This window comes from Ranitomeya variabilis, chromosome 2, assembly GCF_051348905.1.
Source record: "Ranitomeya variabilis isolate aRanVar5 chromosome 2, aRanVar5.hap1, whole genome shotgun sequence".
NCBI classification, from domain to species: Eukaryota; Metazoa; Chordata; class Amphibia; order Anura; family Dendrobatidae; genus Ranitomeya; species Ranitomeya variabilis.
Genome location: NC_135233.1, coordinates 686970656 through 686984611, shown reverse-complemented (window position 1 = coordinate 686984611; position 13956 = coordinate 686970656). Strand labels below are relative to the sequence as shown.

Genomic DNA, 13956 nt, shown 5'->3' with positions numbered 1-13956 from the left:
GAGTAGACTGTTAGAATTTGTATTATGGCAAGAAAAAAGCAGCTAAGTAAAGAAAATCGAGTGGCCATCATTACTTTAAGAAATGAAGGTCAGTCAGTCTGAAAAAATTGGGCAAACTTTGAAAGTGTCCCCAAGTGCAGTGGCAAAAACCATCAAGCGCTACAAAGAAACTGGCTCACATGAGGACCGCCCCAGGAAAGGAAGACCAAGAGTCACCTCTGCTTCTGAGGATAACTTTATCCGAGTCACCAGCCTCAGAAATCACAGGTTAACAGCAGCTCAGATTAGAGACCAGGTCAATGCCACACAGAGTTCTAGCAGCAGACACATCTCTACAACAACTGTTAAGAGGAGACTTTGTGCAGCAGGCCTTCATGGTAAAATAGCTGCTAGGAAACCACTGCTAAGGACAGGCAACAAGCAGAAGAGACTTGTTTGGAATAAAGTACACAAGGAATGGACATTAGACCAGTGGAAATCAGTGCTTTGGTCTCATGAGTCCAAATTTGAGATCTTTGGTTCCAACCACCGTGTCTTTGTGCGACGCAGAAAAGGTGAACGGATGAATTCTACATGCCTGGTTCCCACCGTGAAGCATGGAGGAGAAGGTGTGATGGTATAGGGGTGCTTTGCTGGTGACACTGTTGGGTATTTATTCAAAATTGAAGGCATACTGAACCAGCATGGCTACCACAGCATCTTGCAGCGGCATGCTATTCCATCCGGTTTGCGTTTAGTTGGACCATCATTTATTTTTCCACAGGACAATGACCCCAAACACACCTCCAGGCTGTGTAAGGGCTATTTGACCCAGAAGGAGAGTGATGGGGTGCTACGCCAGATGACCTGGCCTCCACAGTCACTAGACCTGAACCCAATCGAGATGGTTTGGGGTAATCTGGACCGCAGAGTGAAGGCAAAAGGGCCAACAAGTGCTAAGCATCTCTGGGAACTCCTTCAAGATTGTTTGAAGACCATTCCCGGTGACTACCTCTTGAAGCTCATCAAGAGAATGCCAAGAGTGTACAAAGCAGTCATCAAAGCAAAAGGTGGCTACTTTGAAGAACCTAGAATATGAGACATAATTTCAGTTATTTCACACTTTTTTGTTAAGTATATAATTCCACATGTGTTAATTCATAGTTTTGATGCCTTCAGTGTGAATGTACAATTTTCATAGTCATGAAAATACAGAAAAATCTTTAAATGAGAAGGTGTGTCCAAACTTTTGGTCTGTACTGTACATGTAACGTTCTTGTCCTTACTGCCAATGAAATCACAGCCTGAAATAGGAACCACTTCTCTCTGTATTCTTGTATGAATTGTGATTGAGCAGAACTGGGATTTACACACAGTAGCACAGTGAGATCCGGAGAGGAGATCGAGGTGACAGCAGCTCAGTGGGAGCCACAGTGGAGATCAAGATGACAGCATGGTGAGAGAAGTTAGATTTGAATACTTATAATTACAGTCCATTGTTTGATCCTGTTAAGTTGCTATCCCATCGGTATATGTATGTCCTTATTTACAGTATTAGACACAGGAGCTGGTACAGCCAGTGAAATCTTCAGTAGGTTACTGCTAAAAGTAGCTTATAGCTCCATGGAGAAGTTGAAGAATTAACTTTAATGGTGGAGGGCAGGGATTGCGATAATTAAAGTCTAAAGGTACCTTCACACGAAGCGACGCTGCAGCGATAGCGACAACGATGCCGATCGCTGCAGCGTCGCTGTTTGATCGCTGGAGAGCTGTCACACAGACCGCTCTCCAGCGACCAACGATGCCGAGGCCCCCGGGTAACCAGGGTAAACATCGGGTTGCTAAGCGCAGGGCCGCGCTTAGTAACCCGATGTTTACCCTGGTTACCAGCGTAAAAGTAAAAAAAACAAACAGTACATGCTCACCTGCGCGTCCCCCAGCGTCCGCTTCCTGACACTGACTGAGCTCCGGCCCTAACAGCACAGCGGTGACGTCACCGCTGTGCTTTCACTTTCACTTTAGGGCCGGCGCTCAGTAAGTGTCAGGAAGCAGAGGCTGGGGGACGCGCAGGTGAGCATGTACTGTTTGTTTTTTTTACTTTTACGCTGGTAACCAGGGTAAACATCGGGTTACTAAGCGCGGCCCTGCGCTTGGTAACCCGATGTTTACCCTGGTTACCAGTGTAAAACATCGCTGGTATCGTTGCTTTTGCTGTCAAACACAACCATACACAGCGATCGGACGACCAAATAAAGTTCTGGACTTTATTCAGCGACCAGCGACATCACAGCAGGATCCTGATCGCTGCTGCGTGTCAAACGAAACGATATCGCTAGCGAGGACGCTGCAACGTCACGGATCGCTAGCGATGTCGTTTCATGTGAAGGTACCTTTAGGAGTAAAGTTAGTGAACATTGCTGAGACCAAGGAGAAGAGGGATAAGTAAAGCTGTGCATGAAAGGTTTATCCTCCTAGTTCTATCTGATCTATACATAGCAGGTTACAGCAGCCACTTCCTGTGATTTGTCTATGCTTTTCTGTTACCAGAGGCAGCTCTAACCTAACAGGCAATGGACAGCAAGTTACAGAGCAGGGAGTCACCTAGTGACCTGCATTTTAGGGCCTTTTAACATGGTGTTGCAAGTTGACTCACTCCGCTGCTTTCAGAGGTAGACACTGGAATGCTGCTTAGGTCAAACACCTTCTGGTTTATTAAGCAAGACTTAAACCTTGGCAGGATTTAACAAAATAAACATGTCCTTTCCATCATAACGACAAAATAAAAGATAACGTATATCTGCCGGATTCGCCCGCTCAGAACCTCATAAGTCTCCAGCTCCACCTAGAGCTATCGTCTGGAGACTTCCCTTTCTCCTTACACACAACAGAGGAAAAAGAACAGTAGCTGAACATTTAACTCCCCAACCAACCTGGTTTTAATACTGCACCTATGTATTTGTGCTTATAATGTGCATATAAGCTAATGTATTGGATAAAGTATCTGCATTTATTTTAAATGGCTCACTAAAAGCTACATTTTATTCTAAAAAAAAAGATGCATAGCCCACATTGCTGGATCATTACCCATTTCTTTTTTGTCATTATATAGATAGAGTGAATCTGGGCATGTGTGTTCATGTATATATACAATGACAACATCTCATATTAGTATGGAGATGTATGGAGATGTTGGAAAAGGTGAAAATAAGGTTAATAATACGGGTTTAAAGTTTTAGTTAAACCTCAGTTAAGTTTTGTCACACATAATAATAATCTTACATCAGATTCATCAAGATTCATCAGCTCACAAGAAAAAAGCTGCATGTATTCTTTAGTTTCTTTTCCTTGTCTTTATTTTCATATGTCTTATCGGATAACAAATGACATAAGTTACTCAATAACCAAGAAACTGTCGGAGAGAGCAGCGAAAATAGGGTTTTATCTGAGAAATACAGTAAGTTTTGCACTCAGATTAAACTCCCCTGTTCAGTCTGCTAATAATGCATATAATGTAGAAAATCAGCCACAGCGGATCCACGGGTCATCAAACGACCATCAGACTGAAGAGTGGACAAATTCCGCGCTGCCGACAGAATGGAGACCATTACCATACTGGGATATACGTCTGATAAGTTAGTTAATAGCATGTTTTATTTTTTGTGATTTACTTCTGTTTGAAAAATGTTCAAAGAAAACGAACTGAAAAAAAAAAAAAGGCAAAAGCCTCATTGCCATCTTACTCTGCACAATGATGGCTTTTGATTGCAGTAGCATAAAATCAATAGAACACCTGTAGCTGGATTTCTGGCTCGTAGCCCAATGTCGTACAGGCGCCTTCTGATGGTTTGTGTAGACATTGTTTGATTATGTGACATTCAATTTCACTTGCAGTACAGAATGGATCAATAGTTTATCTAGTGTTATGGCCATTTTTCCCAAATGTGACAGTAGCCATTTTTCTACACAACTACACTGGGCTGCATGTTGCTTGTGCTTGTATGAGCAATAAATGCCTAGGGTTGCTACTGTGACCTGCAGCATCTCTGGACTAGTCATCCATCAAGCATATCTGGGACATTATTGGTGGGCAGTGGCAAAGGAAGCTGCCAGCTGTGGATCTTGATGATTTGTGTGCCCAACTGCCTTAGATGTGGCAGACCATTCCTTAGACAATGTAATTGATAGCATGTAAGTGTGTATATATCTGCAGGTGGTGCTCATACTCCATGTTGCACAAATTTTGATGTTTTGAATATGCTTCTATTTTTACATCATTATCATGTCTATTAATCCAGTGTTTTCCATAATTCCGTTACATTTCCTTCTTGGTGTTGCAAGTTCAGTGTTGAGGAGTGTGTATGTATATATTTATTTACATACACACATACATACAAACATACATGTTGTGTTTTTAGGGCCTTAAAAAGATTGAGGCAAGTTTGTATAAGGATTTCCAAGCTCACTGCTTCGGTGAGGATACACTGACGAGATTGGATCTTTGCTCCATGGTAAAGAAAAAGCAACCAAGTGGTTACTATCATACCGAAGCCTCCATATTTTTTGGTAAGTAAAAGTGAGATTCCCAATAAGTGTTCCCTCTCTTTCACTTCCAATAATATGAAACTATCATTTTATTAAAAAAAAAAACTATTTTTTTTTGTATTCTGTATTTTAATGATCCCATATTTGCAATTACTTAAGATCCTACCTAACAAGCCCATAAAATGTTTTTAATAAAATTTATTGCAATGTATTACAATTTATTCCAGTTTATTGCAATGTATTTCATCTTACAAGTTGTTTTATATTTTGCATGCTTTCAGTATTTTATTTTAGGGTAATGCTTATTTTTCTAGTTTTCTAAATGGGATACAATATGTGTAAAAAAAATCTTTATGTATAATGAGAAAAGTTGGAGTACCTAAAATGAGGTACAGTCCTATAAGTTGTATACAACCTATGAAGTTTGGGTGTTTTGGTTTATACACTACTGAGCAATGTCCGCCAGAAGGTGGCAGTAGACTCTCAACATGCTTCAAAATAAAATTGGAACTGTTGCATACTGATTCCATTAGTTCTATGTTGCTGGTAATAATATATTATTGTTTAGAGCTTGATATGCTCTAGTTAAAAAAACTGAAATACTAGAAACTGTATGATAATGTTCTCCTTGAGCCATTTATGTTCCATTATGTAATTCAAGGCTTTGTTTATGATGGACAGTAAACTTTATGCTGTTTTAATACAAAAACTTTGTGCCAGTGCATATCCAAGCTGTTACCAGAGAGCTGAAACAGTGCAGACATAAAATCCCAAAGAGCACAGGTGATTACAATTTAAAGACTGAATGTCCTGGTTAAAGGCAGTGCCACCCTGTGACGGTCTTAGGTAGAGAATGAGGGCCTCAAACTGTCTCTTTACCTGGGACCCTAACTATCCCTGTCTTGGGGGTTCTCTTGATGGTAGAGAGGTCCGAGTCTCCGACCTCACTATGCTCCTGTTAATCCCTGGTCTGTCTCCTCCACCACCCTGTGGAGCCGGGGACAGAAATGTATTGTAAACAAGACACAAAAGACAAAACAGGGATAGCAGAAACCCTCTATCATACAAAAGCGCCACCCAACAATGGAAGGAGGACATGGACAGGGAGGAATAAACTAAACTGGAAGAGGGACCAAGAGATAAACATACACGTACTACAGGACACCTCCACAACAGCTTCTCTCCAAACACTTAGCTTAAGCACACAGCACAGGAAAAGGAATCTCCAATAGCAACAACAAACTCCTATTCAGCACAGCGTCTCCTAAGAGCAAGGAAGCGGAGCTTTCACTGGCAAGACTGAGAGGGTCTAGTCAGGTTTTATAGGAAGAGTTAACAACCAGATCCAAAGCAGCTGCAATGGAGCTGCATGTTTCTGTCCAGCATAGAAAGAGTTCTTAAACTCTACAGCATCAAAGGAAACCAAATTAATTTTATATGGGATCCAAACACCTAGGCTAAATGGAAGATCAGAGATTCACGGAACGCAGGGATCTTCTAACCACAGATCTCCAGGTTGACATGACACACTCGTGACGGGCAGCTACAGCATTGCAAAACAGTCTGAAAGCTTAGAGGGGCTTATTAAGCAACTGGCCCAGGCCAGTCTGCAGTTGCAGCAGTAGCAGAAACAAATGGAAACCAACAAACTTCTGATCTGGTGATTACAAAAGCTGCAGTATCAACAGCAGTTGCGGCTTAAGACCTTCTTTCCGGAACAGATGGTGGAAAGAGTGGTAGTGAACCAACCGGTTTATCGATTCACTACCTTAGTTTGTGCAAAGCTGAGTTGTCCAAGGTGATCCCCAGAATGTAGATGACCTTGTGAGCCTCGTGATACTCGGCTTTGGAGAACTCCCTGAGCAATGAAGGGAGCCTGAGGTCACCTTTCTGAGATGCCCAAAAGACGGGGTCCAAGTCCTCATCTGAGGTGCACATAAAGACCCAGCAAGAGTCAGAAGCGGTTTCAAGGAATACATTGCGTACCATTGTCTGTTTGAGGTGTAAGACCCCGGGTCATATAGCAGCCCTTTGTCCTATGGTGCAAGACCCGATTGACTGCTCCATAGGCCAACACTTCTCAATTTTTGCATATCCTATGTGCAGTACCATCCCTCACCCTGGTGAGGGATATCAGCTGTGCCAGGTGATGGTTAACAGTGCTATTGGGACTAGACTCGGGGAGTTTGGTGGCCCTATTAACTGCCACTCTTCCCCATTTGCTGGTCCCTTGGAAGACGGTGGGGTAAGGTATACACATGGAGGCACAAAGAACTATTCCATGGCTCAGGTTGATCTATGCACAGACTGTGGTTGTGTGTCCCACCAAGTATGAATTGTCGAGGACTTATTGAATGCTATTGTTATCAGACAAGATTTTCCTTTGTTCTGAGACTTATGGGCTAAAACTGTAGAACTCAGTAGTCTGCTACTCAGCAAGCAATCGGCTATGGTTATATGGTCACCTGATGTAACACACAAATTTCCTTTCACCGTACTGATTATCAAGGTGTAGACAAAAACACGGAGAAAAAAAGTCCACTTCAACATATTTAGAAAACAATATACAAAAGGTTTATTAAGTAATCAATCATATACGAATACAAATATATAAAGTACAAAACATGGATGTATTGTCAATACCGCCATATAGCAGAAGACACATATAGGAGGAAATGTGGCAATGACCAAGTCAGGGGGGGAGTTCACATATTACACCTTTTGGGTGGCAGCGTCAGCTCAAAAAGTAAAGAAAACGTACGACCAAATATAATCACTATGTCTAACTCACATGGCAAAATAGCCCACAGTATAGGATCATATCATCATAAGTACATATAGTTGCTGCTTACCCATTATGGATCAGGTGTGTTCTCCCCACCTCACTCGGTCCCCCCGGACGCGCATTTCGCGTGGCTTTTTCAACAGGGTGTTGAAAAAGCCACGCGAAACGCGCGTCCGGGGGGACCGAGTGAGGTGGGGAGAACACACCTGATCCATAATGGGTAAGCAGCAACTATATGTACTTATGATGATATGATCCTATACTGTGGGCTATTTTGCCATGTGAGTTAGACATAGTGATTATATTTGGTCGTACGTTTTCTTTACTTTTTGAGCTGACGCTGCCACCCAAAAGGTGTAATATGTGAACTCCCCCCCTGACTTGGTCATTGCCACATTTCCTCCTATATGTGTCTTCTGCTATATGGCGGTATTGACAATACATCCATGTTTTGTACTTTATATATTTGTATTCGTATATGATTGATTACTTAATAAACCTTTTGTATATTGTTTTCTAAATATGTTGAAGTGGACTTTTTTTCTCCGTGTTTTTGTCTATGTATTGGTTTGGAGTAGTCCCAGAAGGGCACCCGAGGAGTGCCTAGAGAGAGTTGGTATTTACCACTCATCTATACAAAGTATATTGGTGCTTCATGACTGTAATATTAAATGATTATCAAGGTGGATGAGGCAGCATCCTCTGAAGCCAATATCCTTGACCGGGAAGAGTCCCAAGAAGACTTTAGGACTACCCAGCTCACGAACTTGAACAGTGAAAGGTACTCTGGAAAATGTAATATAGTTGAATAGTGTACTCCAAGAGCCCGGAGAAGATAATCGTTTTCCACATTTGGCTGGACATAATGATCTCTTGAATTGAGGGAACAAAGTGAGGGGCCCAGTAAAAGAACGCCTCCTTAAAACACAAGAGGAACAATCCAGAGGGTTTAATTGGTTGGCTTGAGTGAGACAATTTAAGCTTGGGGATCATGTACTTGTGTTAGTGCCAACAGTGGAGATCAAATTCCTTGCCAAGTAGCAGGGACCCAATGAGATGGTGGAACAGGTAGGAGAGTTCAACTGTAAAATCCACCAACCAGGGAATTGGAAGACATTCTCAATATATCACAGCAACCTACTAAAACCCTGGAAGGATAGGGACCCTCTCAAAACCCTTTGCTTGTTGGCTGCTTCAGAAGCTAACATTGTTGCCCCAACCAGAAGTTAACATTGCTGGTGTCGAAATTTAGTCGCCTTCCCAAAAGCAGCATGGCTGGAAATTGTTACAGCAGAATAGGGACAGGTTCTCAAAGTTATCAAGGCTACTTCATGGCATCAAGCATGAGATAGTAGTAGGATGAAGTGTCAGAGGAGACAATACAGTGCTGGCCACGCCCTCTCACAAAAAAATCTGAGCATTCCTGGGAATTGTAGACCATCACAGGGGGTTTGTCCAGGCTTGGACTGGCCCACTGGCAGGGGCGTAACTACCGCGGTCGCAGGGGTCGCAATTGCGACGGGGCCCCAGTGCTTAGGGGCCCCTAAGAACTCTGAGCTACAAAATGGGCCGCCGGCTCTTTAAATAAATCTTCTTTACAGGCCCTGGTGCGCGTGCACTCTCTCAGTGCACGCGCGATCACGGGTGGGACTGCACTTGTCCCGCAGCAGAGCCCCTCCACCGCAGAGAGCCGCACACCACAACTATGGCTGCAGCTGCTCTGTGCGCACAGGACCTGTGATGAGGTCACAGGAGGGGAGGAGTCGGAGTCACATGATTAAGGGCTTCCGTGTAGTGCAGGACAGTAGTGCAGTGCTGGTCGTCATCGTGCCGCAGGAGGGTAAGCTTTTGTGTGAGGTCAGGAGGGGGTTTGTGTGGATGTAGCAGAGCAGTGTGTGTATAAGGTGTACAGAGCGGAGCTGTGTGTATGAGGTGTATGGTGCGGAGCCGTGTGTGTACGAGGCGTACGGAGCGGAGCCGGGTCTGTACGAGGTGTACGGAGCGGAGCCGCATGTGCAATGTGTACAGAGCTCAGCCGCGTGTGTAGGAGTAACTGTGTGGCCATTATACTGTAGGCAATATCATGTGTGGCCATTGTACAGTATGGAGCATCATGTGTGGCCATTGTACAGTATAGAGCACTATGTGTGGCCATTGTACAGTGTGGACAGGGGCGTAACTACCGCGGTTGCAGCGGTCGCCATTGCGACCGGGCCCGGCAGGTCAGGGGGCCGGCAGGTCAGAGCAGGGCCGGACTGGCCATCGGGCACTTCTGGCAAATGCCAGAAGAGCCGGTGCCAGTCATGGGCCACTCGATCCGCCTCCCCCCGCCGCCGCCGACTCACCCCCCCTGCCGTCGCATTCAACTATACCGGCGTCTATGACGCCGGTACAGTTGAATGCAATGACGGAGGAGAGAGCGTCTACAGACGCTCCCTCTCCCATCATTCCCCGCTCTGCCTCTGACACTGCGGGTGCGCGATGACGTCATATCATCGCGCACCTGTTGTGTCCCGGGCAGACTGCAGCCCAGCCGAGCCTGAGACCGGAGCAGGAAGCAACGCTGGCAAGAGGAAAGGTAAGGAGAGTGTTTTTTTTTTTTTTTTACTGGACTGTGGTGGCATTCTCGGGGGGGCGATAGATGCGGGCTGTGCTGGATAGACCACTGTGCGGGCTGTGCTGGATAGACCACTGTGCGGGCTGTGCTGGATAGACCACTGTGCGGGCTGTGCTGGATAGACCACTGTGCGGGCTGTGCTGGATAGACCACTGTGCGGGCTGTGCTGGATAGACCACTGTGCGGGCTGTGCTGGATAGACCACTGTGCGGGCTGTGCTGGATAGACCACTGTGCGGGCTGTGCTGGATAGACCACTCTGCGGGCTGTGCTGGATAGACCACTGTGCGGGCTGTGCTGGATAGACCACTGTGCGGGCTGTGCTGGATAGACCACTGTGCGGGCTGTGCTGGATAGACCACTGTGCGGGCTGTGCTGGATAGACCACTGTGCGGGCTGTGCTGGATAGACCACTGTGCGGGCTGTGCTGGATAGACCACTCTGCGGGCTGTGCTGGATAGACCACTGTGCGGGCTGTGCTGGATAGACCACTGTGCGGGCTGTGCTGGATAGACCACTGTGCGGGCTGTGCTGGATAGACCACTGTGCGGGCTGTGCTGGCACCCAACACCATGTTGCAGTGCAGGAGATTCCTCCTGCATGGCAACAGTCCGAGGCGTATCTAGGGGAAGGGGGCAGCCGGGGCACGTGAGAGACAGGAAGCAGCTCCAGTCATCACGATGAGACAGCCTCTCAGTCTGTATTTTTCCCCCCTCATACATCTCATGTACGTCTGAATGAGATCGTATTTAAGAGAAAGCCAAAATAACCCCGGGATAGAAGGCGAGAGCAGGGGGGAGGTGCGGGACAGAGCCGCTTTAGTCAGGAGAAGCTGAGGAGCTGCAGCCGGTTTACATAAGCCACCCCTGTACCAGAGAGGAGATTGTGAGTTGTGTATATGAGCTGGTATCTCTGGTGTGTGTGTGTGTGTGTGTGTGATATCTGTAGTATGTGTGTGTGTGATATCTGTAGTATGTCTGTGTGTGTGTGATATCTGTAGTGTGTGTGTAATATGATGTGTGTCTGATATCTGTAGTATGTCTGTGTGTGTGATATCTGTAGTGTGTGTGTAATATGATGTGTGTGTGATATCTGTAGTGTGTGTGTGTGATCTGTAGTGTGTGTGTGATAACTGATGTGTGTGTGATATCTGTAGTATGATGTGTGTGTGATATCTGTAGTGTGTGTGTGATATCTGTAGTATGTGTGTGTGTGTGAGGCAGCGGCGTAACTACCACGGTCGCAGCTGTAAGCGGCTCTGGCAGGTCAGGGGGCCGTGTGTCCCCTTGAGCCTGTCTCCCTTATGCTTGTGTCCCCATGTGCCAGTCTCCCTTGCCCATTAGTCCCTGTGTGTCCCCATGTGCCTGTCTCCTTTGTCCCCTTGTGCTTGTGTCAGTCTCCTTTGTCCCCTTGTGCTTGTGTCAGTCTCCTTTGCCCACTAATCCCTGTGTCAGTCTCCCTTTCCCACTTGTCCCTGTGTGTCCCCTTGTGCTTGTATCCCTTGTCCCCTTGTGTCAGTCTCTTGCCCACTAGTCCCTGTGTGTCCCCTTGTGCCTGTCTCCCTTGTCCCCTTGTGCTTGTCCCCGTGTGTCCCCTTGTGTCAGTCTCCATTGCCCACTAGTCCCCTTGTATCAGTCTCCTTTGCCCACTATTCCCCGTGTGTCAGTCTCCCTTGCCCACTAGTCCCTGTGTCCCCGTGTGCCAGTCTCCCTTGTCCACTAGTCCCCGTGTGCCCTTTGTGTCAGTCTCCCTTGCCCACTTGTCCCCGTGTGCCCCTTGTGTCAGTCTCCATTGTCCCCTTGTGTCCGTCTCCCTTGCCCACTAGTCCCCTTGTAACCTTCTCCCCTGCCTCCTAGCCCCCATGTGTCCCCTTGTGCCTGTCTTCCTTGCCCCCTTGTGCCCTCTCCCCTGCCCCCTCATCACCATTTGCTCGTGTCTTTCTCACTGCCCCTGTATGGAGGGGCTGCATTATACTATGAGGGGGGCTGCATTGTATTCTATGAGGGTTACATTGAATTTTATGGCGGGGGGGGGGGGCCCATTTGGAAGTTCGCACCGGGGCCCATAACTTTGTAGTTACGCCACTGCCCACTGGAGTACAGGAGAATCCTCCGGTGGGCCCCTCTCCATGACTGGACCACCACCCTCTTATATAAGCAGCACAATATACTGGAATCACTATGTAGACACAATGGTGGCGTCTTATTCATTAACAATATAACCAGTTCATTGTTATATAAATCAGTGATTGAGGATAATGTCACATTTGCATGTAGCTGAAAAGTTGGGTCCTGGAGATGGTTACTGGTGGGCCCTTGGTTCCCCAGTCCGACACTGGGTTTGTCTCTAATTTTGCTACAGTAACAGCGCCTTTAACTCATAAAAGGTACAAAATTGGTTATTGTTAAGTGGTCTCTAGAGGCTGAGAGGGCATTTCAAGAGCCTAAACAGGCCCTCTGTAAGCAACCAGTGTTGGTAGCATCAAATTTCTCCAAAATGTTTATAGTAAGGAGAGATACATCAGATGTTGGGCTAGGAGCTGTTATATTCCAGAAGATCAGTGAGAAGTATAGAGCCGGTAAGCAAGATTGCAGACAGGTACATTTTTCTGTGGAATGCTGTAACTGTTTCAGTGCAAACCTACTTTAAAGATCCAGCTGGAGTCCAAAGGGAGAGATTGGTGTAGTCTGGCGCAGCCCCCCCGATTGATTTCTCTCTGCTTTGCTCCAGGTCCAGGTGGCAGAGACCTGTCAATGAACTAGAGTGGTTCAGGGAGAAGCAGGACGGGGATGTCATTGGAGTAGTATTCAAACTACATTTCAGAGAATAACATACCTGGCTGCAATCAAATAGCCAGGCTCTTATTCCTGTGTTTTGGGAAGTAAGAATCAACTGACAAGTTGCTATTAAAATATTGTATGTTTTTAGAAAATATCATCAACATTTTTTCTTATTACAATGAATCTTGATCAGAGAAGCTATAGCATGCACTTTTAAAAAAATGAGCATATTAGCTCCAAAGTTTCAGGCGGTGTAGACTAAAAGCATAAAAATGTCATATGTAGTTATCGGAATTCAGCGTCCATCTCCAGTGTGTACACAGTAATTCTCTTTTGTTCCATTGTAATATCTAGTGATTACCGAGAAATACAAACAGCAGTAAAGAGATGCTGCGGTCAGTGGAATAACACCTATTACTATTTAATGCAGTGTTTGAAAATGAGACATTTTCGTCTCTTGCAGAAAGTCTTTGATGTCTTTTTCCTAAAGCCTCTCTATTCTAATATAAAAATCACACCTCAATTTCTACCTTTCAACAACTTTTAAGTCACTGGTGTGAGTTAGAAATGTAAACTTGTTATCTCTCTGAACTATAGTACCTCCAAAATAACATTTTATGTATTGAAGTTACTGAAAATAATGAAGTGAATCAATTGTAATAATTAAATACTGATAATTTGATGACTTCCTACCAGGACCGGAGGGATAGATGATGTTGACAGCTGTCATCTTTACTCCTAGTCTGAGTATTGCAAGTGATAAAACAGCGTAAGGGTATATGCACACAATGTCTTTCAGGTTGATATCACCTGAAATCTACCTGAAAGAGCCCTACAAAGATGCCAAAATACTGATCATATGCATAGCAATGTAAAAAACGACATGCTGTGAAAATGTTCAGTCTTTTGAACTTCTTAAAGGGAACCTGTCACCCCGTTTTTTCGGTATGAGATAAAAATACTGTTAAATAGGGCCTGAGCTGTGCATTACAATAGTGTAGTTTGTGGACCCCGATTCCCCACCTATGCTGCCGAAATACGTTACCAAAGTAGTCGTTTTCGCCTGTCAATCAGGCTGGTCAGGTCAGATGGGCGTGGTGTCTTCCCCCAGATCTTGCGTAGTTTTCCGTTGGTGGCGTTGTGGTGTGCGCATGTCCAAGGTCCCGAATCCTGCACAGGGGTGTGAAAATAGCAGCGATGTCCGTTATTCCATTGGTGGTCGCGGCCATCTTGCTTTGGCCGCGCGTGCGCAGA

At 45.4% G+C, this 13956-nt stretch overlaps 1 protein-coding gene across 2 annotated transcripts in view; it reads left to right on the top strand.

The window, feature by feature from the left end:
- AKAP7 (A-kinase anchoring protein 7) overlaps window positions 1-13956 on the top strand; it is a 173256-nt gene that overhangs the window by 40412 nt on the left and 118888 nt on the right. For both annotated transcript variants that reach the window (XM_077289356.1, XM_077289357.1), the window contains exon 7: window positions 4395-4542. In XM_077289356.1, the coding sequence (XP_077145471.1) occupies window positions 4395-4542 (148 nt within the window). The remainder of the gene's footprint in view (window positions 1-4394; window positions 4543-13956) is intronic.